Source organism: Carcharodon carcharias, chromosome 16 (genome assembly GCF_017639515.1).
Source record: "Carcharodon carcharias isolate sCarCar2 chromosome 16, sCarCar2.pri, whole genome shotgun sequence".
NCBI lineage: Eukaryota > Metazoa > Chordata > Chondrichthyes > Lamniformes > Lamnidae > Carcharodon > Carcharodon carcharias.
In genome coordinates, this window is record NC_054482.1 from 51,912,918 (window position 1) to 51,940,169 (window position 27,252).

Genomic DNA, 27,252 nt, shown 5'->3' on the forward strand with positions numbered 1-27,252 from the left:
TTCTTCCTTTAAGACATTCCTTTAAATTTATCTCTTTGGTCAAACTTTTGGTCATCTGGCCAATAATTTATGTGGCTCAGTATCAAATTTTGGTTTATGATGTTCCTGTTGTGAAATATGCTGGAATGTTAAAGGTGCTATGGAAATACACGTTTTGTTGTTTTATTGCTCCCTCAATGAAATCATCCACAGGCAGGAAATCAGCTTTCATATGTAAGCTGATTATACCCAACTCTATCAAATCACAACTCCTCTCAAGTCTGTGACCACCTTTGTGTTGGCAGGATGTCTTTCTGGCATCAAGCATAGATGAGCCATAACTTCTCCAAATGAACCCAAAGAAGACTGAAGCCATCATTCAAGACCTTGCCACAAGCTCTTCTCTTTTGCCACTGATTCCATACAAACTCATGGTCATCCCACCTAGTCTCTCCCTCCATGACTCACTATCCATTCTCTGTCTATTCTTTTTTACTATTTTCTCCACTCTCTAAAAAAAGCCTTGGGCTATTTTCTATGTTAAAGCTTTAGTTATTGTATAATAATAGAAAACACTGGCGACAAAATAATTGTATTCCGTTTGTTGGGTGAGGTTTACTTCCTGTCAATATACACAATAAACCTGACCCAAATAAACACAAACCATATGATGTTTGAAAAATACTGGGTGGTTGATGTATCACTGCCTTTCAGAACAATTGCCTCAGTCTGTGGTGCTGCCGTCATTCTTACTCTGAAGCATTTTCTATTTTCCCCTCTTAAGTTCCTTTGGGACTGGGTCCGATCATTACTGGCTTCAGCGAGACCTATTTGAAATTATTTTTGATTGCCTTTTGGGAAATAACTACAATTGTTTGGATTGGATTATTTCCAATAATTCTGTACTTGACTGGATTATCCTGGGGGGAGTGGGGATGTTGTCTACTGAGAGTCTACCCTCTGTGGTACATCTGTGCTTTGCAATCATAGAGTGCAGCTGCTAACCAGCAACTGTTAAATTTTACTCGATTTATATTATTCAGTTGCATTTTTATTTTAAAAAGAGCAGTAGTAGATCAGTACCATTGCTGTTTGATGAATGTTCCAGAATTTGCTAATGGGCAAACCAGTTGACCTTTAACCTTTTTTTGGCAATATGTCGATGTGCTTTGACGTTTCCGTTAAGCTGCAGGGAGGGGAGGAGTAAAGATACTATTAACAGTTTATCCTGGATAAGAATAGGGAACGGAGAGAGAGCAGAGTAAAGCCTGGAGGGGAAGCGCTTCTGCATGTTGGCTTGGACTCGGACAGTGCCTTCAGCACAATGAATACTTGGAGAATAACGGACCTGTGCTTTTCTCTGTGTAAAACTGTCACAGCTGACTGGCTCACTGCGACTGCTACTGCTTGGTATATGTGAAGGTGAATGCTGCTGTTCAATCGAATCATTATCACCCTGTCTTTATGGAACTTGATTTCCTGTGGGTTTTTTTTAAGATAAAGTAAATACGTGCAGCATTTCTCGTTGACTGCATTTAGGTTCTCCTGACTGGGAGATGGCTCCTCTGTGGCTGGCCATGCTATCAAAGAGCAGCCCTATCTACCGAGACTCCCTCTTCTCCTTCTCCTTGTGCAGTGCCCGTAACCTGGAGAGGGAAATTATCTTACTTCGTAAACAGATGGAGAAGGAGCGAAGCCTGCTACATGGGCAGCTGAGAAATTTAAGACAACAGCAGCAGATCCTGGCTGCAAGCACCAGAGAGGAACTTGACAAGTAAGAGGTGCACTCTAGCTTTATCCTAATCAGTGAGGCAATCAAAGGTACCCGCACTGGTGCGAGAGGGGCTTTTTGTTAAACCCTTAATTAACTGAGTTGTCAATGAACGTGTAGCTAAAACACTAGTTGTGCTTTTTGTGAAATTTGATGTCTGTGCAGATTGTAAATATGTGTAAACCTGAGCAGTTAGAGGTTGGAGGAAGGGAAAGTTGCAGAGTTGGGTATGATGGTATCAGTCCGAAATGTGGTCGATCAATGAAAACGTCCTGAAGTTCATTGTTTACTGGGTGAGAAGTCAACACCTACAGCCTATCGGGGTTGCTGAGGTTTATTTCATTGCAAGTTTTGGATACAGAAGGCCTTGTTTTTTGGGGTCTTTGCTTTTACAGTTATAATGCGGTAGTTACATATCTTGTAGTTTGATGAGTCTAACATGTTAACACAGTTGCATTATATGCACACATTAATTACGTTGTATACACCGGTTAATATAGTCAATGTTGTGTAGGTTGTTAGAGTCTTTGTGCATACAGGTTAATATAATCAGTATGTGTAAATTATCACAGCCCCTATTATAGATTAATGTAGTCATTGTTTGCAGGTTATTACAGGTTAATATTGTTAGTGTGTGTGTGGATTATTACAAGTTAATATAATCAGTGAGTTTAGGTTATTACAAGTTAATATGGTCAGTATGTGTAGGTTATTACTGTCTCTGTACAGATTAATTCAGCTGCTGTAAATACATAGATTAAATACACTAAGTACAGGTCAATATGTTTAAAATGTGTAGGTTATTACAGCTGCTATATATACAAGTTAATATTCTCTGCATATACAAGTTAATGAACTTACTGTGTCTGTTTATATAGGTTATTACACTTGCTGTATATACAGGGTAACGGTTACTGAATAAAAAGTGTAATACACTTACTGTATATAGTTAGTACAAATGCTGTATTTCCAGTTTAATACACATTGTAAATACTGGTTAATACAATAATTGTGTATTCATGCTAACACAATGTTGTTATGTGCAAGGCACCAGGAACTCATTCATTGCTTGTGCAGTTTACACAGATGCTATATACCCAGGTTCATATAATTGCTGCAAATACAGGTTAATGTACTTACTGTACATAAAGTTAACATAGTCACTTGGTACAGTAATACAATGATTGTATAGGCAGGCTAAAGCAATCACTGTATATACAGAGCAAGGCTATTATTCCTATAAAAGGCAATGTTGAAGCTTTTTACACAGGTTACTGTACAGTCAATAGAACTGCTGTATGTACAAGATTAATGTAATGATTGTATATGCAGATTAACAATTGTAGTATATACAGGCCAAAATTGCCACTATATATGCAGTGCAATGCAGAAGCTGTACATACTTGTTAATTTAGTTGTTGTATGTGTGAGTTAATACAATCCACGTATGTACAGATTAAATGGAGTTGCTTTTTGTACAGGTTAATACTGTCACTGGTTAATACAGTTCCAATGCAGAGAAATTAACACAATTGTTATACCTACAGATTACTACAGTTGTGTTTATTAATGAAACCACTATACACAAATCAAAATATATACAGGTCAACACAGTCATGCACAGAAGTTAATACAAAATTGTGCATGTGGGTCGATGGAGTGTGCTGTTTGTAGATGCCAATACAGTTGATGTAGGTTAATGCACTAATTGCATATAGAGGTAAATAATAGTCACTGTTCGATGATAAGTACAATTGCTTTACATAACTCTGTTGATTTTCTAGTTGTTTGGGTGTCAGGTTCAGAAAACAAAGCCCACTAAGCATGTAAGGATTATCTCAACCACTTTGGCAGTAAAGAAATCTGTCTCTGTGGCACTTTTCTTGAGATTTCCTCTTTTCCCAGTTGGTGTATTTTTATGATGTCATTTTGGATGGCGCCTTTCTATTCTGGATCACAGTTTATAATTAAGTCTGAGATAGATTGTTAATTGTTATCTGCACATCCTAAGATGAAAAATTATGTTCAGAATCACATCATGTGGTTTAAAGTATAGTGAGCTTGGTTTCCTCTTTAATAATAGATCTACAAATGGAAGATATCTCTCTCCGCCTATTATTGAGATAGAGGAGTACTTGATTCTGTGTCTGTCTGTGCTACATCTTACATGCTTGAGCCTAACACTTAGTATTTGATATGGAAAATTCTCCACTGTTGATACCTCAATTACCACTCAATGAGCTGGTTTTTAGGGGAGGGGAAGTCATATTGTTCGCCTCCCCTCCCCTGTTGGAAAGTCAGTTGCAAACTGACAAACTTTAAAAAAAGGCTGCCCCACAGCAATATTATGCTGCAGGCGGCCTTAACAAGTTCAATGTGGGACTTCTGCCCCTCAGTCGAAGGAAGTGCCTCTCTCAAGAGCCGCCGGGCAATCTGACTGGCTAGCAGCTCTTGCAGCCCCAACAGTGCCAGAACTCAGAAGAAGGCACTGCTGGGACTGCAAGCAGTCCCACAAAGGATCCTGGCCTCAGGCAAGTCTGGGACTTTTGAGGGCGGGGAAGGATCAGGCGCCCTAGGGAAGGAGGGAAGTGGAGTAGGAGGTAAGGTTTTGGAGGTCAGGGGTGGGGGGAGGCCCCAGTGAGGGTACCATCTTGGAGGGGTGTTCCAAATGCGCACAGGGCACTTTCCCCAGAAGGAAGTATCTCCTTTCTGCCTGCTTTTTCACCAGAGTTGGTGAAAAAACAGCCTGTCCATATCTGCCTGCCTCCCCCTATCAACCGCATTAAGTCATGGGCAGTATAATATTTGGGTCAATTGGCTTGTTAACAAGCTCGATTGACCATTAATGAGATTTTTTAAAGCAGCAGGTGGCCTGCTGATTTTGGCCTTCCCAATTACCGTGTTATGGGAAACCGGCATGTTGAAGTTGTGTTTGTGACCCAACGTCATCATGCTGGATTTTATGCATGCACGGGGCAGCAGCGGTCCTGATTTCCACAAGTAAAATCCCAACCAATGTACTAATAAATAAAGGGAGAGATATTTGACATGTGCCTAAAATAGATACAAAGTCAGCAGATCAACTGTTCCATGTGCTAGCCTGAGCCATTATTTGGCTTCAGGCCTCATTGAAATGCTGCTGGTGAGCTGTATTCACTAATGGTTGTCCAGCTGCTGCTTGCCAGCCGGAAATTTGCCTGTTCACATATCAGTCAGCAATTTGCATCTGGAGTGGGTGTGATATGATCCTGGTTGGGGTAGCTCGAACACACTGGCTGTGGATCAGAGTTTTTTGTGGAGAACTCCTGCTTCTATAATAAACAATCATAAAAACATTTTTATATATGACATCCAGTAATCCCTTTAAGAGTCTCTGGTTAGGCTGCTCAAATCTTGGCACAAATATGCAGTGCATGTTCAGTGATGGCTTTGCCTGTTCATTACTGAGTTTCACATTTAAAGTACTACAAGTAGACATGGGATCCCCATATCTGAGGAGCTGAATGCCTATTTCAAGCAGGCATTTGAACAACTAAAAGTCGCTTATGCCAATATGGCATCCAACACTGTTTCAGTCCAGTTTAGGTGGGACAGATTGTAACCTGAAATTCACAGGCCTCCTGGCCATTTGAAGATTGCAAAGCAAGCAGCTGTAAGTTGAATGTCTGCGCTAAAGCTTCTAAAACATTTTGTTGCATTTTTAACTCATGAGGTAAGATTTCCTCTGTGTACTACAGTTAGGTCACAATTAAAATACTGTGTTTAATTTTTAAAAATTCATTCATGGGATGTGGGCTTCGCTGGCTGGGCCAGCATTAATCGCCCATCCCTAGTTGCCCTTGAGAAGGTGGTGGTGAGCTGCCTTCTTGAACCGCTGCAGTCCATGTGGTGTAAGTACACCCACAGTGCTGTTAGAGAGGGAGTTCCAGGGTTTTCACCCAGTGACAGTGAAGGAACGGTGATATATTTCCAAGTCAGGATGGTGAGTGATTTGGAGGGGAACTTCCAGGTGGTGGTGTTTCCATCTATCTGCTGCCCTTTGAGCGCCTATGTTTGAGGATAGCAAGGACATGGAGAAGGTGAAAAAGGGATTCACTAAGATAAAACTATTGAAGTTTACAGCGCAAAAGGAGGCCATTCAGCTCATTGTATCAATGTTAGCACAGGTGTCATAGTAGCATTCTCACTTGGGAGCATGGCATGAGAGGGAGATAGTTCAGAGGCAGCAAGTAAGATTGCTTGCAGAGGGAGGCGGAGGAAGAAGAGCTATCAGCAGGAAGCCTTATCTCCATATGGTCTTCTGGGAACACTTGCCTTATTTCTTCCTAAGCCAGAGGCAGTGTGTAATCTCTGATTCAAATAAGAGGTGCTTACAGAAATCTGCTACCTCTAAGAACCTGATCTGCAATCTTAGAGCAGGATGAGTATGGCGCTGCATTGGCAGCAAAGGTAACTATGGCTGGAATAGGTGGCATCTGTAACAACTCCCAGGTCTCTGTCCATGAATGCATCAAAGAGGTAACAGTGGGCGGTGACAGTGGCTCTGTATGCCATGAGAGGGAAATTCATTATGTTCTCTCTGAACAGAGAGAAGCAAGCAAAGTGGCTTTCCTAAAATAGTAGGCTTCCCTGTGGTGAAAGATATCATCAACTACATACACAAATCTGTATGAGTGCTGCATTTCCATTCTGAGATGTGCTGGAACTACAAAGGTTAGCATGAGTCCAATCTGCAGTTGGTGTGCAACCATGCTCAGAAAATCATGTTGGTGAATGCTTGCTATCATAGCAGCAGTCATGATGCATTCATTCTGCACCATCCACTGTTCTAGCAATCTTTCAGCCATCAGGTAAATCCAGAGGATGGCTGCTGGGAGTCAAGGGCTATTTGCTTTACACCTAGTTAGTGACTTTCCTCAGCTACATGTATCACCATTCGTGAAATGAGTGCCATGCTGCCACAAGGAACATAATTGAGCAGATGATTGGGGTGTGGAAGGAAGCATGGTTCCACTGCCTCAACCACCCCGGAGGAGTCTCCTGTACTTGCCAGAACAGGTGTCCTGATTTGTGGTGGCCTGCTGCATCCTCCACAATCTGATCATCATGAGGGTATATCTCTTACCATCATTCATTTGGTGACCAACTCAGAAGCAGCAGGAAGGGGGGAGGCAGCCTCATTCAGGCCAAGCTAAGTTGATTCCAGTTCTAATGAACACAACCACAGCTCCATTATGTTCCAGAAAGCCGGAAAAGGCACAATGGGCCATATGACCTTCTGTGCTTAAAATTCTTTGTAAAAAAGAATCTCTTAAACCCATTCTTTATAAATAGTTTCAGAATTTCAATACATTTAATAGAAAGAGTAGATGTTCCCCCATGATGTGTAAAATTTCCCAGCAACCAATGTGTATTGTGTTTTTGGAAGAAATTGGCTATTCATTCTCTGAAAGGACGGTGATTTTCCCTTTAATTGAATTATGAACTTATTCGTAGACTGAGCAAAGAACTTCAGCAGAAGAACAAGCTCATTGCGTCCCTCAGCTGCAAACTGCAGAGTCGAGCAGACACTCCCTCCAGCAGTCACGTTCTCTCAGACTCAGAGCAGTCTGACAGGGCATCGTTTGTGTCAGAGGAACAGAAGTCGACCAATGACGATCTGGAAGTTTATCATTATGAAGTTGACTCCAGCAGTGAGTACTCGCACAATGGTCAGCAGAACGCAGAGCTTGAAACACAAACTACAGCAGGTAGGTTTAAAATTAAAACTATTCAAGCTTATAAATACAGGTAAAGCAAAATAATTTGTGCAGCTTGTTTGATATGTGTTGAGGCGAAATAAGTGCCCTAAGTTGTTTATTCAACATTTGAGTGGAGAAATAACAGTGGAAATGAAAAAATACTTTCAAATATTTCTAAGATATTGAAATGATAATGCAAGGTGGTGCGGACAGTTTCATTTCTGTGAGTTGCATTAAGATTCAGCTGAGATCCATCAGATGCAGCTGGCCTCTGCAAAGGCCCAATATTAATTTAATTTGGAGCAACTCCCATTGGGTGCAAGTCCGTAATACAAAATTACCCACAATGCAGTTAATTCCTCAAAAAGGCAGAAACAGCATCTATTGGGAAATGGAACAGGTCACAGCAGGACAAAAAAAGACAGCTGAGTATGACACAATGCTTACACACATTGCACCAAGCTTATAAGGTAGTCAAGCCTAGGAAAGCATAATATGGGATTTTGGCCATCTAAATTGATAAAAATGTTTAACCAACATTTTATGTGTTGGAGCACACAAAAAAAACCAAAATACTAATATCAGTAACAATATTATAAATATATTACAATTATTTGTATGTAGATATCTCTACTTGTAAGGTAGATGTAAGTCACAGTGCCATCTAAGCTCAGCTGGTGGTTCTCTCACCTTTAGGTCACAACATGTGGTTAGACTTCAGCTAAGTTGGTTCCAATGCAATTCTGAGAACACACTATGTGGTCTGATATCCTGTCTTTCAGATGAGACATTAAAGCAGTTCCCAATCTGCCTGTTCAGTTGATTCAGGTAAAGATTCCATGGCGCTGTTGAAGAAGAGCAGGATGTTTTCTCAGTTTCTTGGATAACATTCATCATTGAGCAAGCACCAACACTGGTGTTTGTGGGATGTTGCTGACTCAGAATCAGCAAGATACACTGCACTCCACAAAATAGTGCATTGTGTCAAGTTATTTCAGGTGTTTCAGTGCAATAAGACACTTTATAACTTATTTATGGCTTTGCCAATTGTCAGTTAGCCCCAGTTATGGAACTAACTATTCTGTCATATGGCTGGCTGTAGACTGGTGAGCTGACTATAAAAAATCTAGGTCCTTCAACACTCATGTTATCCACTCAATCTCACAGTTATCATGATATTGCTGCTGCCTATAATATATCTTGTGACATCATAGAATTATTTCATGACATAATAGTGATCTCATGACATCAGAGACATCATGACATCAGTAATCTTAAACATAGCTTTATTTCAAAGATCCTTTCTTCTAGCCTAATGAATGTAATCGCACCGTCACATTTTTATCTCCTCTCTTATATAGCCATCTGATCATAATCTGATAGCCCACATGAGGCACAGTTCTGTGAAGTCCAACACTGTAACCGCTCCAGTTCAAAATGCTTGGGAATATGTCATTTCTGGATTTCCAAATTTTCTGGAAATTCCATTAGAATGTTAGAATGCCTCACCACAAGCGGAAAACACCATAGATATAAATATTTACCTGAAACATAAAACAATGATAAAACATAAAACAATAATAAAAATTGTACTGTACTAAAATGATGTCGATGATGCCATGAGAATGCTTCGGTGTGCTGAAAACATTTCCAGACCATTGGTGTTTCCAAACAATAGATTTCCGGACTGCAGAGGTCACAGTGTATTAACATCTTTTGCAATGACCATTTCTTCTTTAGTAAATCTGTGTGCAGCCTGATGACAGGAGCCACAGTCAGAAGGCTGCCTACCAAGCACAACCATAGCTAGCTAAAACCAATTAAGTCAATTAAACATCTCACCAGATATCAAGGTTTTATTGAAGCAGACACTTGGAGGTGGTTGGGTGGATGGTGGAAGAGAAATTATGAAAAGGTTTCAGCATTGACTGAGAAATCTTATTGATGGAGGTATACAATAAGTCCTGATCAAATAACAATAGGAATTATTGCAAATGAAAATGACAATTTAGCATAAAATTAGAGGCAAATAAATCGAGTCTATCCCAAGCTAGTTTCCAGAACCCAAAACCTAGACACCAAATGGAGGCAGACAACGAACCTTAACAAAAACACCAAAGCTAATGCCCTCCTCCCCGATATAAAAAAGTACAGCAGATCTTTTAGAAATACAGTCTTCACACATTAAGTAATTTAAACAACTAACAGATGGTTCCCAATTCAGTGCTTCTGTTATGGGATGGATGGAATCTAAAAACTGCTCCCTTTTCCTGCACCCCTCAGCTCCACTTTGCCCCCAACGCCCACAACCTTTTGCCATTCAAGCCATCTCACCTATGCTGGCTCTTTGCTGGAGCAATCCAAAACTAATCTTGCTCTCTGCTGTTTCCCAGTAGCCTTATTGTTTTCCTCTGTCTCAAATATTTATCCAATTTTCCCTTAAAAGAAACAATGGTCTTGCCCCAACCACTTCCTGTGACAAAGCAGTCCAACAAATTTAAATTGATGGTCACTGATCATTGGCTCCTTAACGAGAACAAATAGTTTTTCCCTATTGGTTCTATGAAAATTCCTCATAATTTTAAAAACCTCTATTAAATCTCATCAGCCTTCTCTGCATCAGTGGAAATAGTTGAGTCTTTCAAGTGCCTCCTCATAGTTTCTCATTCCTTACATTATCCTACTGAATATACACTGTATGCTCTTGTATGCTATTGTTTTAATGTCCTTTATTTAATGGGCTGCCCAAAACTTCATACCATTCATTTAAATGTAGCCTAACAAATATTAGCTGCAAATTCATCACTACTTCTTTACGCTTGTACTCAGTGTTGCTCTTTATAAAACCCCAGATTCTATTGACCTTTTGATGGTTTTATTATTGACCTACACTTGCACTTTTAAGGAATTAACAATTTGATCCCCTAGGGATTCTGTTCAATAACAATGTTATATCTTTCCATTACATGTATTTATACTCCTACTCCTCTTTTTTCCAAAATGTATTACCTCCTACTAATCCACATTATGTTGCACACAGATCCATAAAGGGAATGCAATTGAACATATGCATTTTCATGAGGTCATTGGCACTAGCTACCTACCTGCACATTCCGCTATATTCCTGAAATCTTCTTGTTTCTCCTCACTGTTTGCCAAACTTCCTACTTTTCTGTCAACAGCAATTATTGATATTCTGTTCACTGTTCCTGAGTTTAAAATCACCTTCATAAACACCAGGAACATACCCAGCAACACCTGTTTAGCCTCTCTATCTTTCCTTACATCCAGCTTTCTATCCATGCTACTACACATTCCCTTTTTTCATACTCCTGAATTTTTCGAACAAATCTCTTGTGAATCACCTTATCAAGCACCTCTTGAAAATGCATACGTACAAATACATTCCCTTAATGGATCTAGGTGGCAAATTTGGTGCAAAACTGCTTAAAATAAATACCAAAACTCACCTAAAATTTCATGCCAGATAAGTACGTGTGTATCTGTGTGTGTGTGTGGCATTTGGGACATCTCAATACATTAACATTTGCTCTTCCCAGATGACCAGAGTCATTGTGAAAATCCATCCCAACATTCATCTGCTTCATCATGTGAAAATCAGCCAAAAGGCAGTGTCAGCATCTCACCCTTACAGCAACCCTGCACAGACACCGTTAAGTCAGAAAAAGGTATGGTCAGAGGCTGGTCATTGGCTAGAGCTTTAATTGTGGCGGTAAATTTAGTGCAGTGACTGAAATAAATAAAGTGGGAGGAAGGCCCAGATTTTCCTCTCTGCACGTACAGTATTCTGGGACCTGCCATGGTGAAGTTTCTCAGTTTTCTGAGCATAATGTGCAGTGTTGTTTAATGCTGGATTGCCTTGTGTGTAGCATTGCCACCACGAGGTGCCACTTGTTTGCTCGGGACAACTTTTGGTAAAATGCAATTACTGCAAGATTATTAAGATGAAGAGGATGATACAAGTATGAATGGTGAGTTAGAAGTTGTTTTGCAAACTGAGAGTTTCAATCTCAGTCAGACTGTCTAGCCAAACAGCAAATGAAATCCAAAGAATAAAATTTCCACAGGAGTTCTCCCAATCACCCGCCTGGCAAAAGGTCTGTGAGAGAGAAATTATGTAAACTGGATGAAGTTACAGTGGACACTTGGGAGACACCCCCCCACCCACCCCACAGAAATTGATGACATAAGTGTTTTCTCACACAGGAAAATTAACAGAGCAGCACTGCTGATTGTCATCATGCATCCTCTAGCAATTGCACGAGGGTATATTAATATGGTTATACTGTACTGGCAACTCAGAGATTTTGAGTTCAGACTCCAACTCTGCAAGACTTGAATGAAGTTCATTAACTCTGTGGCCAGGCTATGCTTGTCATAGGCCAGGATACTGAGGTCGGCGAGCAGGGGGGCGGCAGAACCCCTGACGTCACCCCGTGTCATTTCAATTTTCAGGTCGGTGGGGATGCAGCTGAATCAGCTGTGCGCCCACCGACCTGTCAACGGCCAATTAGGGCCATTTAAAAACTAATCCTAAACATTAAGGTTGGTGGGCAGGCCAGGAGCCCTGGCAGGCTTCAGAAAAAGCACGAAACCTCATCCACAGGTGGGATGAGGTTTCATGTAGGTTTTCAAAAATCTAACAGAAGTTTGAATAAAAGTGATGGACATATCCTAATGTCCTAATGGACATGAGGGGACATGTCAGGGAAATTTTATTTTTCTGCATTGACCATTTTTGAATTTGCCACCGATCTCCCTGAGGCAGCACTAAGCCTCAGGGAGATGAGTGCACTCTTTCACGCGCATGTGCGAAAGAGCGCACTCCTGGCTTAGGGAATCCCCCTCGCCTGCACAGGGAGTGCATAGCGCTTCTTGGTGGACGTCACATAGGGCGGGCCTTAATTGACCCGCCCACTTAAAATGGCAGTGTGGACGCACCCACTCCTGCACTTTCCCCCCGATTACTGATTATGAGCCAGTAACTCCTGCTGGAAAGGGTTTGTGTGTGAAAGTTGGATGAGGGTAGGATTAGACTCAGCTGTAATGTCCCCATAGTAACTTCCTGACACTCAGTCTGGGCTCACACATGAAGAACGGCTAATTGGATCAGGGGGCAACACCCAAGCAACAAACTGAGCTTTTGGGAGAGAGAGGTATTTCCTTGTACAACAAGCAGCTTCCAATGTATCAATGTTTTAATCTCCGCACCCTCACCATTTCAGACATCTGCGCCATCAGATCATTTAGCTCAGATTGTCACCTGCTACTGTAAAGTAACCTGATGAGTGGGGCTTGGAGAACAGAAAGTATCAAACCACTGATTAGCAATTCCTAATCTAGTCAAGGTTATGCATAATAGGAAACAAGGTTGGAAAATTACTTGGCATTTACTGTGTTTTATGTTCAAGTTTCAGTATTTATTTTTTTATACGATTTTTCATCTTATTTCTGTTTTCAATTCTCCTGTCGATCTTTAGGCCTCTATTCGAGCAGTGTGCCACCAAGCACTAATGCCTCTCATGCTTCATATTGTGCTGACTTTCCTTGTCAGTTCAGAAGCTTGCCCTTTGGCCCAGCTTATCCCACAGCATCAACATTTTCCCTGGCCGAGGTCCAGCAGGAACTTCACATGTTGCAGAGACAGCTGGGAGAAAGTGAGAATTTTACCTGATATTCTGCTTGGATACCACTTGTATAACTGAGCATGTGCAAAATAGCATGATGTGGAGTGGAGGTTTAATTGGGGCACTAAAAAAATATTTCTGTATTTTAACTATCCATTCAATTTTTTTTTCACTTATGGACATCTATTATATTTTCATTCTAAGTTTTATTTCAACTCAGAGGGTCAATCACCAGTCTGTGCTAAATGATTTTATCACAGCTGAAGTGGTTATAATGGCATTAAAATTGGCCTCAACACCACTGGAGGAAAAATCAGGTGGGGTTCCCAATCCCAATCTCTGGCCAGTCACTCCTGTTGGAAACTGTATCTATGTAAATGTCATGAGAGGACAAGATTAGACTTCACCGGGATGCCCTCAACAGTTGAACAGTCTGCCTACTCTGGCTATTGAGCTAATTGGCTGAGGTACATGGGGCAGCCAGAACCATGGGAACTACCCACAACATAGCAGCATGAGACTATAGCACAACTTCCCCTGCAGAAGAGGAAGGGAGAAAATTGGCAAAAGAAACATGGTAAATTCAACAATCCCATGCACCCAGCAGAGCATCACAGGCAAAGGAAGAGCTGGCTGGGGATAAGACTAAACTACCCAATTCTCTAATATGCATTCACATGGATCATGGTTCAGCATTGAGGGCATTGAATTTACCCCTATATCTCAAGGTTTGTAACAGACATCAAAGCAGACTGAAATTTCCTGAGAAATTCAAGGATTGGCATTCGAATGAAACAGGACCAATAAATCCAAAATATGGCAGGCATAGTGTCAAAGGAGCAGCTATAACCTATTATTTCAACTTTAGTGGTGCTATTAATTTGCAACAGAAAATTAACCAATTGAGTAGATGCACAGAAGGATGTTTTTCATCTATAGTGATGAGCCTCTGATCAAGATGCAGAGTATTTTAGTGGTAGAGACACATAATACCCCTTCTAACCTTTCACTGCAGGCTTTAAATGCCCTGTTTGGTTCCAAGAGTCTTTCGCTGCTCAGCATGATATACACCTATTGCTATTAACTCAAAAGTTGCTAACCAACAACGCTTGCTTGAACAGCCAGTGCAACTTATCTTTGGGATAATGTAACAAACTAACATTAATGAGAAAGGTATTCTAATAACATGATTCTACAAATATGCTGAAATTCTACACAAATCAGTAAGATGGGTAAATACCAAATTATAAGATATTGCATGATTCTGTACTTCGTTAAAAGGCCATCATTGTTGCCTATGAAGCTGAGTGAGGAGCAGATAGAGGGTGGTTGTGGCAACAGTGTGGAATGAAATAAACTGCTGTCAAATCCAACATTTCCTGATAGAAATGACATAATTCATTCTTCATGGAAAACCTTCTGTGTGACTCTCATACTATTTAGCCCTTTTAGCACTGATGGCAAAGATTAGATCCTTGAATAGTTGCACCATTGAATAAGTGCAATATAGGAAAACAGCTTATGCTGCAAATGGACATTTGTGATTGGTCGGACTTGACATGATGATTTTGGAGTACGTTTTGCCTTTGAGTGGACCACTGTGTTTGCTTGAATGTCTCTAAGCTGAACATTTGCTGCTTCTGTTTTTTCTCTCTCAACTTTCTGAACCTCCACTGAAAATCACTCCTGTAGGTATGACCTTTTCTGGAACAGGCACTGGTATGTCTTCACATTTAGAACAGGTTGGCTGCGCCTCACAGTCCAACAATGCACTTCACCAACAGCTGAGCAACACCAATAATCTACAGGAGGTCTTGCGAACCACCAATAGTTATCTGGACAACAATGCACTCTGGGAAACAACTCATCGACCAGTGAGAATCAATACACTCGGAGACGTGTCCTCTGGATCATCAGGGTACCAGTCAGGGACTAACATGGCAGGTAAAGAAATGTTTGTTCCCTGGTAAGTGAACAATGTCTCTCTGGGTTTTCTGCCTTATTAAGATTATTAGTACAGAGCTTCTCAAGGTGAAAATGGTCAGAAGGAGACCCGCACTAGGCATCAAAGTTGACTTAATGCTATATATTTATATCGAAGTAGTTTCTCTGTCTAATTGTGCTGAAACTAGCAGCTTCTGCATCTGCTGGCTATAAGGAAGGGGTAAGGAAGAAATATATATTTGGACAAGAAAAAGTAGCTGCAAACCAAAATGAGACTGGCTGAAGTGCATACAGGTCCAGGTGAGCAAGCGTCTATAGTGTTGATACATTCAAATGCAAATAGTTAGATTTCATTTGAAGTGCTTTGGCATATTCCAAAGTTCTAGAAAGTATGATAAAAAAGCAAGGTCTTTCTTTATCTTTATGGTGTCCATGATGATGCTTGAAAGTCTTCCTAGATATTGGGATACAGTACATGTGTGCTTCAAGAAGTGTGGAATGCTTGGGAGCAACATGTGATTTTGGACCTCTGTTTTTCCAAAGCTTTCCACCACTGTGGGTTCTACTCACCTCATGTCTAGGTCTGTTATAGGCTAGTTAATAGGAATTGATTGCTATGATTAGTCGACAACTCCATTATTATCACAATACATGACTGTCAGAATGGTAGAAGGCCAACTTTAATCCCCTTGGTCTTTTATCATCCAGCAATTCTTATGTTGCTGATGTCTTTCCCCTCACCCTGAGGTCTGATTTGTGGCCCCCTTTGGCTTGGTGTGGAAAAAGGCTAATACCAAATATTTTCCCCATTTTGCTGGTCAGGACCACCAGCACCAGCTGCATGCTAGTGCCTTACTGGATGCTGGAATATCTCACCTGACACCAGCACCCTATATGGTCCCAGTGTAGCCTGTCCCTGGTCCAATCCATTCTAACATGGCTGAACCTGTAAAAGAGTGGATGGACGCTCTGCCCTTTCAAGGCCAAGTGGCAAAACCCAAGTGAAGTTAGTGCCTAGTGTATCCAGTTCCCTGCTTTTTCCCATGTTGTTCTGCTGAATTGTCAGAATTATGGTTCTAGTCAAGCAAAACAACTGAGGAATTCAGCCACAATTTTGTCTGCATTCATAACTATCTGAGCAGAATTGCCTTTGGTTTTAACTTGATTTATGAGGGTGGGTGTGACAAGCAGGCACATTATAATATACGATAGTTAAACGATTATCATAAGTAAAACTGTGGCAAATGTCTCATGGATCTCTTCCACTTAGACAAAATGTTTATTTTTGCTTTCTAAATCTTACTTTTATTAAGATGCCATCAAGAAGAAAAAGATTTATTATTTCTGCCACTGAAGGGGGATGGAGATAATGTTATTTATTACAAAAACAAAAATTGCTGAAAAAACTCAGTAGGTCTGACAGCATCTATGGAGAGAAAGACAGTGTTAACGTTTCGAGCCCGTATGACTCTTCTTCAGAACTAAAGAGAAGTAGAAATGTGGTGAAATATAAACTGTTTAAGGGGAGGTGGGACAGGCGAAGCTGGATAGAAGACCAATGATAGGCGGAGGCAAAGGAGAGATTGCAAAAGATGTTATGAACAAAAGGTCAAAGGGGTGTTGATGGTGGTGCTACTGGCTAAAGAAGGTGCTAATGGTGACATTAAGTGTAGAAAGCAGGATGAACAAGTGACAGATGGCCCTAGTGGGGGTGGAGTGGGGGGAAGGGATGGTGTGGGAGAAAAGATCGAAATAAGCTAAAAGGTGGGTATAAAACAATGAATGGAAATAAATTTAAAAATAATAATAATAGAAATAGGTGGGTAAAAATGTATATCTAAAAATAAATATTTGAACAAAGGGGATCAAAAAGGGTTGAAGATGGAGGAGAGAGTTCATGATCTGAAGTTGTTGAACTCAACGTTAAGTCTGGAAGACTGTAAAGTGCCTAATCGGAAGATGAGGTGCTGTTCCTCCAGTTTGCGTTGAACTTCACTAGAACATTGCAGCAGGCCAAAGATGGACATGTGGGCATGAGAGCAGGGTGGTATGTTGAAATGGCAAGCAGCAGGAAGGTCTGGGTCATGCTTGCAGACAGATTGAAGGCGTTCCGCAAAGCGGTCACCCAGTCTGTATTTGGTCTCTCCAACGTAGAGGGGACCGCATTGGGGGCAGCAAATGCAGAAGACCAAATTGAGGGAAGTGCAAGTGAAGAGCTGCTTCATTCGAAAGGAGTGTTTGGGCCCTTGGACGGTGAGGAGGGGGCCTATTTCGATCTTTTCTCCCACACCATTCCCTCCCCCCACCCCCATCCCACTAGGGCCAACTGTCACTTGCTCATCTTGCTTTCTACTCTTAACGTCACCATTAGCACTTCCTTTAGCCAGTATCAACATCGTCAACACCCCTTCGACCTTTTGTTTATAACATCTTTTGCAATCTCTCCTTTGCTTCCACCAATCATTGGCCTTCTATCCAGCTTCACATGCCCCACCGCCCCCCCCTTAAACAGTATATATTTCACTACATTTTTACTTCTCTTTGGTTCTGAAGAAGAGTCTTACGGACTCGAAACATTAACTCTGTCTTTCTCTCCACAGTTGCTGCCAGACCTGCTGAGTTTTTCCACCAATTTTTGTTTTTGTTTCAGATTTCCAGCATCCTCAGTATTTTATTTTTATCTTAATGTTATTTGTTAGTCTTACCTGGAAAAACTCAGCAGGTCTGGCAGCATCAGCGGAGAAGAAAAGAGTTGATGTTTTGAGTCCTCATGACCCTTCAACAGAACTAGGTGAATCCAAGAAGGGGTGAAATATAAGCTGGTCTAAGGTGTGTGTGTGGGGTGGGGGAGAGGGTGGTGGGGAGGAAGAGAGAAGTGGAAGGGGGTGGTGTGGTTGTAGGGACAAACAAGCAGTGATAGAAGCAGATCATCAAAAGATGTCACAGACAACAGAACAAAAGAACACATAGGTGTTAAAGTTGGTGATATTATCTAAACGAATTTGCTAATTAAGAATGCATGGTAGGGCACTCAAGGTATAGTTCTAGTGGGGGTGGGGGGAGCATAAACGATTTAAAAATATTTTAAAATAATGGAAATAGGTGGGAAAAGAAAAATCTATATAATTTATTGGAAAAAAACAAAAGGAAGGGGGAAGAAACAGAAAGTGGGTGGGGTTGGAGGAGGGAGCTCAAGACCTAAAGTTGTTGAATTCAATATTCAGTCCAGAAGGCTGTAAAGTGCCTAGTCGGAAGGTGAGGTGTTGTTCCTCCTGTTTGCGTTGGGCTTCACTGGAACAATGCAGCAAGCCAAGGACAGACATGTGGGCAAGAGAGCAGGGTGGAGTGTTAAAATGGCAAGTGACAGGGAGGTTTGGGTCATTCTTGCAGACAGACTGCAGGTGTTCTGCAAAGCGGTCACCCGGTTTACGTTTGGTCTCTCCAATTTAGAGGAGACCACATTGGGAGCAATGAATATAGTAGACTAAGTTGGGGGAAATGTAAGTGAAATGCTGCTTCACTTGAAAGGAGTGTTTGGGCCCTTGGACGGTGAGGAGAGAGGAGGTGAAGGGGCAGGTGTTACATCTTTTGCATGGGCATGGGGTAGTGCCATAGGAGGGGATTGAGGAGTAGGGGGTGATGGAGGAGTGGACCAGGGTGTCCCGGAGGGAATGATCCCTACGGAATGCCGACAGTGGGGTTGAAGGGAAGATGTGTTTGGTGGTGGCATCATGCTGGAGTTGGCGGAAATGGCGGAAAGGGTCATGAGGACTCGAAACGTCAACTCTTTTCTTCTCCGCCGATGCTGCCAGACCTGCTGAGTTTTTCCAGGTAATTCTGTTTTTGTTTTGGATTTCCAGCATCCGCAGTTTTTTTATTTTTATTATTATTAATTGTTAGTCTGTTTGTTTGTAAACAAAATACCTCAAAACTAATGGATAGATTTCATGGAAAAAGTAATCTTTATTTTGGTATGGATTCAGATCCAGATCTGAATCCTGGAATTTTACATACAAATTAGGAGCAGGAGTAGGCCACTCGGCCATTCAAGCCTGTACCGCCATTCAATAAGATCATGGCTGATCTGATTGTAACCTCAACCCCACATTCCTGCATATCCCCGATAACCTTTCTCCCCCCCCTCCTTGCTTATCAAGAATCCATCTACCTTTGCCTTAAAAATATTCAAAGACTCTGACTTCCCCTCATCTAGGTCCTAAATGGGCGACCCTTTATTTATCAACATTGTCCCTAGTAGTGGATTCTCCCACAAGAGGAAACATCCTCTCCACATCGACCCTGTCAAGACCCCTCAGGATTTTATATGGCCTGAATTTTTCAGGCGGTGGGCAGGCTCGGCAGGAACGGGCATGGGCGGCTGTGGAGCCAATCGCTGTCCGCGATCGGCTCCCTGCTGCCATTTTACGCGGGTAGGCAAATTAAGGCCCGCCCAGCGTAAGGCGTGAGTCATAGCACTCAGCACTACCTGTGTGGGTAAGGGGAGGAGAGAGAGTCAGGGCCAGCGCTCTTTCGCGCAAGCATGCGAGAAAATGCTTCAATCTCCCTGAGGCACAGAGCTGCCTCAGGGAGATTGAAGCGGTTTTCAAATAAATAAATAAATGACTCTAAAATTTATTTAAACATGCCCCCTCATGTGACTGTGTCACAGGAGAGAGGGCATATTTTTTTATATTTCATAAAGAATTTTTATTTAATTAATAAACACTTTAGGAAACCTCATGCCACTCGTGGATGAAGGCTGTGAAAAACACGAAGGCCGCTTGGCCTCTTTGCCTGCCTGCCAACCTTAAGGTTGGACGTGCAGCATCAACAATGAGCTTAATAACTTCCTTAATGGCCTTAATAGGTGGGCGCGCAGTGAACTCTGGCACGCGCCTGCAGAAAGAAACATTGCAACACAGTGCGATGACGTCGGGTCACATGCCCAACATCATCACGCATCATTTTACATGTCGACGTGCCGGACCCGCCTCCGCACGCTGACTGAAAAATCCTGCCCTAGTTTCAATCCCGTTGGGTCTTATTCTTCTAAACTCCAGCAGATACAAGCCTTGCCTGTGCAACCTTTCTTCATAAGACAACCCACCCAACCCAGGTATTAGTTTGGTAACCTTCCCTGAACTGCTTCCAATGCATTTACATCATTCCTTAAATAAGGAGACCAATATTGTACACAGCACAATGTGTCTCACTAGTGCTCTGTATAACTGAAGCAAAATCTCCCTATTTTTGTATTCAGTTTCCCTCACAATAAATGATAACATTCTATTAGATTTCCTAATTACTTGCTGTACCTGCATAGTAGCCTTTTGCAATTCATGCACTCGGACACATAGAGCCCACTGCATCTCAGAGTTCTGCAATCTCTCACCATTTAGATAACATTCTTCTTTTTTATTTATCCTGCCAAAATAGACAATTTCCCACTTTCCCAAATAATTCTCCATTTGCCAGGTCATTGCCCACTTAATTAATCTATCTCTATCCCATTGTAGTCTCCTTGTGTGCTCTTCACATCTTACTTTCCTACCTATCTTTGTGTCATCAGCAAATTTACCAACCATACCTTTTGTCCCTTCATCCAAGTCATTTATAAAAATTGTGAAAATTTGAGGCCCCAGCTCTGATCCCTGTGATACACCACTTGTTACATTTTGCCAACTATATTACACCCATTTATGCCTACCCTCTGTTTCCTGTTAGCTAGCCAATCTCCTTTCCATGAAAATATGTTACCGCATACACAATGAGCTTTTATTTTTTGCAATAACCTTTGATGTGGCACCTTATCAAATGCCTTCTGAGAATCTAAGTATAGTACATCCACAGTTTCCCTTTACCCACAGTACATGTGACTGCATCAAAGAATTCCAATAATTTGGTTAAACATGATTTCCCTTTTACAAAACCATGTTGACTCTGCCTGATTACCTTGAACCTATTCAAGTGCTCTGCTTTAACTTCTTTAATAATAGCTTCTAAAATTTTCTATGACAGATATTAAGCTAACTGGCCTGTAGTTTCCTACTTTCTGTCTTCTTCCCTTTTTGAATAAAGGAGTAATATTTGCTATTTTCCAATCTAATGGAACCTTGCCCGAATCTAGAGCCTTTTGGAAAATTAAAACCAACTCATCCACCATCTCACGAGCAACTTCTTTTGGGATCCTAGGATGAAGTCCATTAGGACCCAGGGATTTGTCAGCCTGCAGCTCCAACAATTTTCTCAGTACTACTTCCCTCGTGATTGTAATTTTCCCTGGGTTCCTCCCTCCCTTTACTTCTGGGATGTTACTTGTATTCTCTATAGTGAAGACCGATGCAAAATACCGGTTCAATTCATCAGCCACCTCCTTATTTTCCGTTATTAATTCCCTACACTCAGATTCCATGGGACCAACGGTCACTTTGTTAAATCTTTTTAAAATATGTACAGGAACTCTTACAATCTGTCTTTATATTTCCAGCTAGCTTTCTCTCATACTCAAATTATTCCACCCATATCAATCTTTTGGTCATTGACATTCATTAACATTGAGAGATAAGGCAAATTGACTATTTTTTAGAATGTTGTGAGTTGTCGCAGCTGCTGTGGTGGAATTTATCACATTGGTCAAAATATGAGCCGAGTTTTCAGAGCAGATTGTTGGATGTGGATTGGCCTGAAGCCTCTACAGTGAGATGGAAACTCTTAATGGAAATATTTCTTTCTTTCAACCTTCAACACATCAACCAAGCAGGGGAAAGCCTCATAGAAGAGCTGCAAAATTGTAATAATGCTGAGTTAACACAATGTGGTGGAAATATGCACTCCACTGAATGCCCTCTTCACTTATTGCCCTCTGTTTCTCACTTTTAGTACAAGGGTTTACATGAGCCATGAACCCTGAGCCCCAGCAATTAGGTCAAGGAAGCCTAGGCAACTTAGTTCTGTTTGTGATTTTAATTGTCACTTGGTCTGTTCCGTTTGAATCTTTTGACCCAGAGGTTTGAAAAGTGACATTTTTTAAAAATCCTTTTGGGGTACAAATCCTAATTAGAGCACCAAATTTTATTTGTTTCCTCAATATGAGATATTTGCAAATTAACAGGCCAGTAGTTATATGTGGTTCCTGAAATTCCGTAAAATAAACCTTAACTACCCACAAAGACAAAAAGCTTGTACTCTCTCACTTACAAGCCGATTCTGGCTTTGCCAAGCCTGATGATAAATTTGTATTATAAAAAAATTACATTTTATAAAAAATAAGAAATGGCGATTAGAGGGAGCATTCTTAAGTTACATGGTGACATCAGACTGCATGTGATGTGAAAACCGAGAGACTGCCCTTAGTCAGAGAGACTAGATGTAGCATGTCCAGCATAGCTCCCTCAGTTCTTCTTTTACTTCAGGCTTCCTTCCATCTACAAATATAACACATAGCACACTGCAACTTAAGTAAATGTAAAGTTTGTTTTCTCACGTTCCAGATGAGATGTCTAACTAAGGCCATCTCTGTCCTTTCAGGCGAACGTAAAAGGTCCCATGCCATCATTTGAGGATGAGTAAGGGATTTTTCACAGTGTCCTGGCCAACATTTATTTCTCAACCAACATCACTAAAAAAATAGATGCCTTGCAAGTGCAGCCAAGTGCACTCTATGCATGTGTGGAGTTAATACATGCGCAGAGTGCACTTGGCTACATTGGCAAGGCATTTTCCATTTAATCATTTATCTCTGTTATTTGTGGACCCATGCTGTTCCAAAATTGGCTGTCTCTTTTGTCTACATTATAACAAATACTACACTTCAAAAAATACTATATTTGAAGTGCCTTGGCTCATCCTAAGGTTCTAAAAAGTGCTAAATAAATGCAAGATCATCTTTATATCTTCAGTATCAATGGTGATGCTTCAAAATCTTCCAATTAGTTAAGCACATTAACTTTGCGTTTGATGTGGAATTCAGTACTGATTGTTCTATCTTTTATTTTACCATCCCCTGCATAAATTGGCATGAGCTGTTTTTGGTTGGCCTTCAACAAATATTTTCCTGAACCTATTTTGCTTTGGGATCTCGAAGCAGCGTAGAATGTTGGATAACTAGTTGGCTGGCACTTTCTACTGAAGTTGCATATTATTATATTATTAACTGTAGCTAAATTTTATCTCTTTTGTGTGTAGGTGCAGAGATGTTGGAGGAGCATCTTCGGGAAATTCGCACCATGCGGCAACGCCTAGAGGAATCCATCCACACGAACAACCGACTCAGGGAGCAGCTCGAAATGCGCCTGGCTGCCGCAGCCAAAGAAAATGGTAAGATTTTCTCAGAATTCAGACACTTTGGGGACCATCTTCAGCTCGGTGAGTGGGGGTGGGGCCTGCTCGCCGAGGCGTGAAATGACACGGGGTGACATGGGGCGTGCGTCCCGACATCACCGGGCGTCATTTAGATTTTCAGTTCAGCAGACACGCAGCTGACTCGGCTGCACGCCCACCGAACTGTCAAAGGCCTATTAAGGCCATCTAACCAACAATTAAAATAATTAATGGAACTGCCCATCTAACCTTAAGGTTGGCAGGCAGGCGAAGAGCCCAGGCGGCCTACGCATTTTTCATGGAACCTCATCCACAGGCGGGATGAGGTTTCATGAATGACATCAAATTTTCTCAAAAATTTTTTTATTGAAATTACTGCACATGTCTCAGCTCATGTGACATATGAGGGGACATGTCATAAACTTTTTTTCAACACTTTATTAAACTGTTAAAGCTTAAAACTACTCTCTCTGAGGCACCTCTGTGCCTCAAGGAGATTTCTGCGCTCTTTCACGCACATGCATGAAAGAGCTCACTCCCGGCTCACGGAACTACCCTCACAGCCCGCACAGAGAGTGCTCAGCGCTTATGGGTGCGCATCACGCTGGGTGGGCCATAATTAGCCCACCCAAGTAAAATGACGGCAGGGATCCAATCGGGGCCGCCGATCAGGCCCGCACCCACCCCCACACAACTCCCCCGACGGGGGGAAAGTTCTACCCTTTATATTCTAGTTTGACTAGTTGTGATTTTGATGATAAATTAACCTGCAATATCATGTTGGATGAAAACCTGTGTCATGTGGCATCAGAGACTCGATACATCATGTTCTCCCACAGCACTACCAGGACTGCTCTTCACCAGCCAAATGGGTTGTAAAGATGCTTGACCCGGGGATGACTCTGCTTGTGATTTATATTTCCGTTCTGAGGAGCAGCACCTAACTTCTACCTATTACATTTCCACAGCAATGCAACTGAAATGGAAAGTTCAGCAGAGCAGGGCATTGAACATGTGTCTTTTCATTGAATGGGTAAACCCTGGTCACCTCCCATTGGGCTCTAGGGAAGGGGTGGCCTCCTTTTTGGGCATTTTCTGGTGCTTGGAGGGCTCCTGGCTGAAGTGGCCGCTCATGCAGCAATGGTGCTGCCTTTCCTCAGTAACAACTCTGTGCCAGCCTGGCCCCGGAGTCTGCAATCCCCACTTACTTTACCATGAAGGCACATGTCTGTATCCTCTTCCTCCTGCAGCCGCAGCAATGACCATCACTGGTGGTAGTGCTGCCGAGCTGCCAATTAAAAGGCTGCTGCTGGTAAAATGTAGCCCTGGGGTCAGCCACTCACCAAAGCGGGGTCACCACCCACCCTCACCCCCGCTGTCTCCCCACTTTCGGCTCTAGCAATGGAATCCTTGGAGCCTCAAAAAATTCCATTCATTACTTCAACACTCTTCTGGCTAGACTTTCATCCTGCTATCCAAACCTCTACTGTCCTTTTTTTATCATATCTTGTAACAAGTCACACTCGTCTATCAATCTAACCCCTCCACCCGCCACCCCACAACCCCCACTGAGATTGGTGGAGCAAATCTACACAAAGTACTGGTAGCTTTGTAATTTTTACATCCTGTCATAAATAAATATGCAAAATGTCAGATCATCCACATGTCCACAGGTTTGACAGGTAGCCACTCATTCAATACTTTATGAGATGCTTATGGACTGGAATCCTTGATGAGGATTTTTCACTCCTGGCATTTTGGTGTCTGATTTGGTCCCTCTTATTTTCTTGTAGCTGTTGCTCCAACTAACATCTACATTCAGGGACTGGAAACAATGACTCAGCTGTCACAGGAGAACCGAATGCTGAGGGATGAGATCCTGACTCTCCAGGCCCAGCTTACACAAGTGCCCAGGGGTGAGATATTGACTAAGGGCTTAAGTTCTGCTTTTAAAGAAAAATGAAGAGTTCCTGTTTTTCTCAGTAATTGGCAACCCACCACTGAAGTTGCACTCTCAAAAATTGTGCATTTCAAAGCAGCTTGTCCTTACAATTTGTTTGGCAGATCGTTAATTGTTGAGAAAAATGGACAATACTTAAACATTGTTTCAAGGTTTCTGGTGAGAGCAGTAACATTGAGGAAGACAAATTGATGCTTACACCATATAAAATTTTGCTCTGAAAAGAGCAGTTGTTATATTAAAATAGTTCCTTGGAAAAACTGATAGGCCTCAATGTTTTGGGCAGTGTACTCTGCCTGCTGTTCGGAGGAATGATCCTGCCCATATTTTCAACCTATATATAATTACCTCTTTCACCAGTTCCAGCCATTCCTTCAGTTCTTCCAAGAAACTCTTTCATAGCAACAACTGTGCTTTTCAGAGCAAAGTTTTACATTGTGTAATTGTAAGTTTGTCTTCCAGAATCTTACATGGACAATCCTGTTTTTAGTTGCTGATATTTTACCTCCAGTGTTACAAAATGAATGGCACAAATGTTGGTTACAAAAGTGCTGAGTTAAAGAAGGTTGGAAAGAAAGTTTCTCTACCTACTTTCTTCCATCATTTAGTTAAGACCTGCCAGCTATTTGGATTTGGTTTTGCATTCAAAGGGGAAATGATCAGATTCCCAGTTTAACAAGTCACTGAAGGACAGATTTGGTGCCGAAGAAGGAGGGAATTATTAATAGCTGGATTAAGCCTTGTATGTAACCTAAGAAATAGGATGACCTACATGATGAGTGACAGGCGTTGTCTTATTAACCTGCTCCTTCAGGATACCAAACTTTGCTTTCATACTGATACTCATTATTCTCAAGTTCTGCTGAATTTAATTGCCCCTTCACATTGGCATGCTGTTGCTGGCAGCTCCCTGACTCCAGTGGCAGTGCTGTAATGTAAGTGAGGTAATGCTACTTCTGCCAGAAGTGCAGAAAACTGCCTCAAGAAGTGTTTATCGCCTCCTTCAGCGGCAGCAGTGCCAGAGATGCCAATCACTAAATTCACTGGCTCCTTAGTAAATCCCAACAATTTTTAACTTCTGGGTTGTGTCAGCTACTGGATACCTGATTTGAGACCTAATGTTATAAACCTGGAACATGGTGCATGAAACAGAGGAAAGGCTGAGAAACTTCTTAATCAATGGCTTAAAGAGCCAATGAATGCTGGCCAGTATTGCCATACATAGCACAAATCATTGAATTAACAGTATATATAATTTGGGCTACTAGTAAAATTTATAAGTTTTTAATTCTTTATAGGATGTGAGCATTGCTTGAAAGGCCAACATTTGTTGCTCAAACCTACTTGACCTTTAGAATGTGGTGGTGACCCCCTCTTTGAACGGCTGTAGGCCACATGGTATAGGTACACCTACATTGCTGTGAGGAAGGGAGTTCCAGGATTTTGACCCAGTGACAGTGAAAGAACAGTGATATAGTTCCAAGTGAGGATGGTGTGTTGCTTGGAGGGGAACTTGTGGGTGATGGTGTTTCCATGCATCTGCTGCTCTTGTCCTTCCAGATGGTAGACCTCACTGTAACAGAATGCCACTGTGTATCATATAGCCCTTCACCTCCCCATATCACTCGCTTCATTTAAGATTCTCCTTAAAACCGACCTCTTTGATCAAGTTTTTAGTCAAACTTCCTCATCCTTCCTCCTTTGGCTTGGAGTACATTTTCCTTATACCTTGGAATGTTTTTCTATATCATTCAATCACTGCAAGGTATTTTTGCTTTTGGTTAAAAGTAAAATTTACAACTTTATATAAAATCTTCAAAAATAATACACTGTTATTTTAACATTTTCAACATTTATTCTGAAATTATTTGTTTCATTTTAACTCCATAG

At 41.5% G+C, this 27,252-nt stretch overlaps 1 protein-coding gene across 20 annotated transcripts in view; it reads left to right on the forward strand.

Moving 5' to 3' along the window:
- The window catches only part of LOC121289280 (phosphodiesterase 4D interacting protein), a 288,682-nt gene that overhangs the window by 225,551 nt on the left and 35,879 nt on the right, over positions 1 to 27,252 (forward strand). For 15 of the 20 annotated variants that reach the window (XR_005945527.1, XM_041208572.1, XM_041208553.1 and 12 more), the window contains 7 exons: positions 1,616 to 1,753; positions 7,247 to 7,500; positions 11,052 to 11,180; positions 12,993 to 13,169; positions 14,832 to 15,083; positions 23,268 to 23,399; positions 25,196 to 25,318. Coding sequence is in view for 19 of the 20 variants with exons in the window: in XM_041208572.1 (XP_041064506.1) it covers positions 1,616 to 1,753; positions 7,247 to 7,500; positions 11,052 to 11,180; positions 12,993 to 13,169; positions 14,832 to 15,083; positions 23,268 to 23,399; positions 25,196 to 25,318 (1,205 nt within the window). In the remaining variant the exon portion in view is untranslated. The remainder of the gene's footprint in view (positions 1 to 1,615; positions 1,754 to 7,246; positions 7,501 to 11,051; positions 11,181 to 12,992; positions 13,170 to 14,831; positions 15,084 to 23,267; positions 23,400 to 25,195; positions 25,319 to 27,252) is intronic. The other 5 variants (XM_041208561.1, XM_041208569.1, XM_041208563.1 and 2 more) reach the window with 5 other exon arrangements.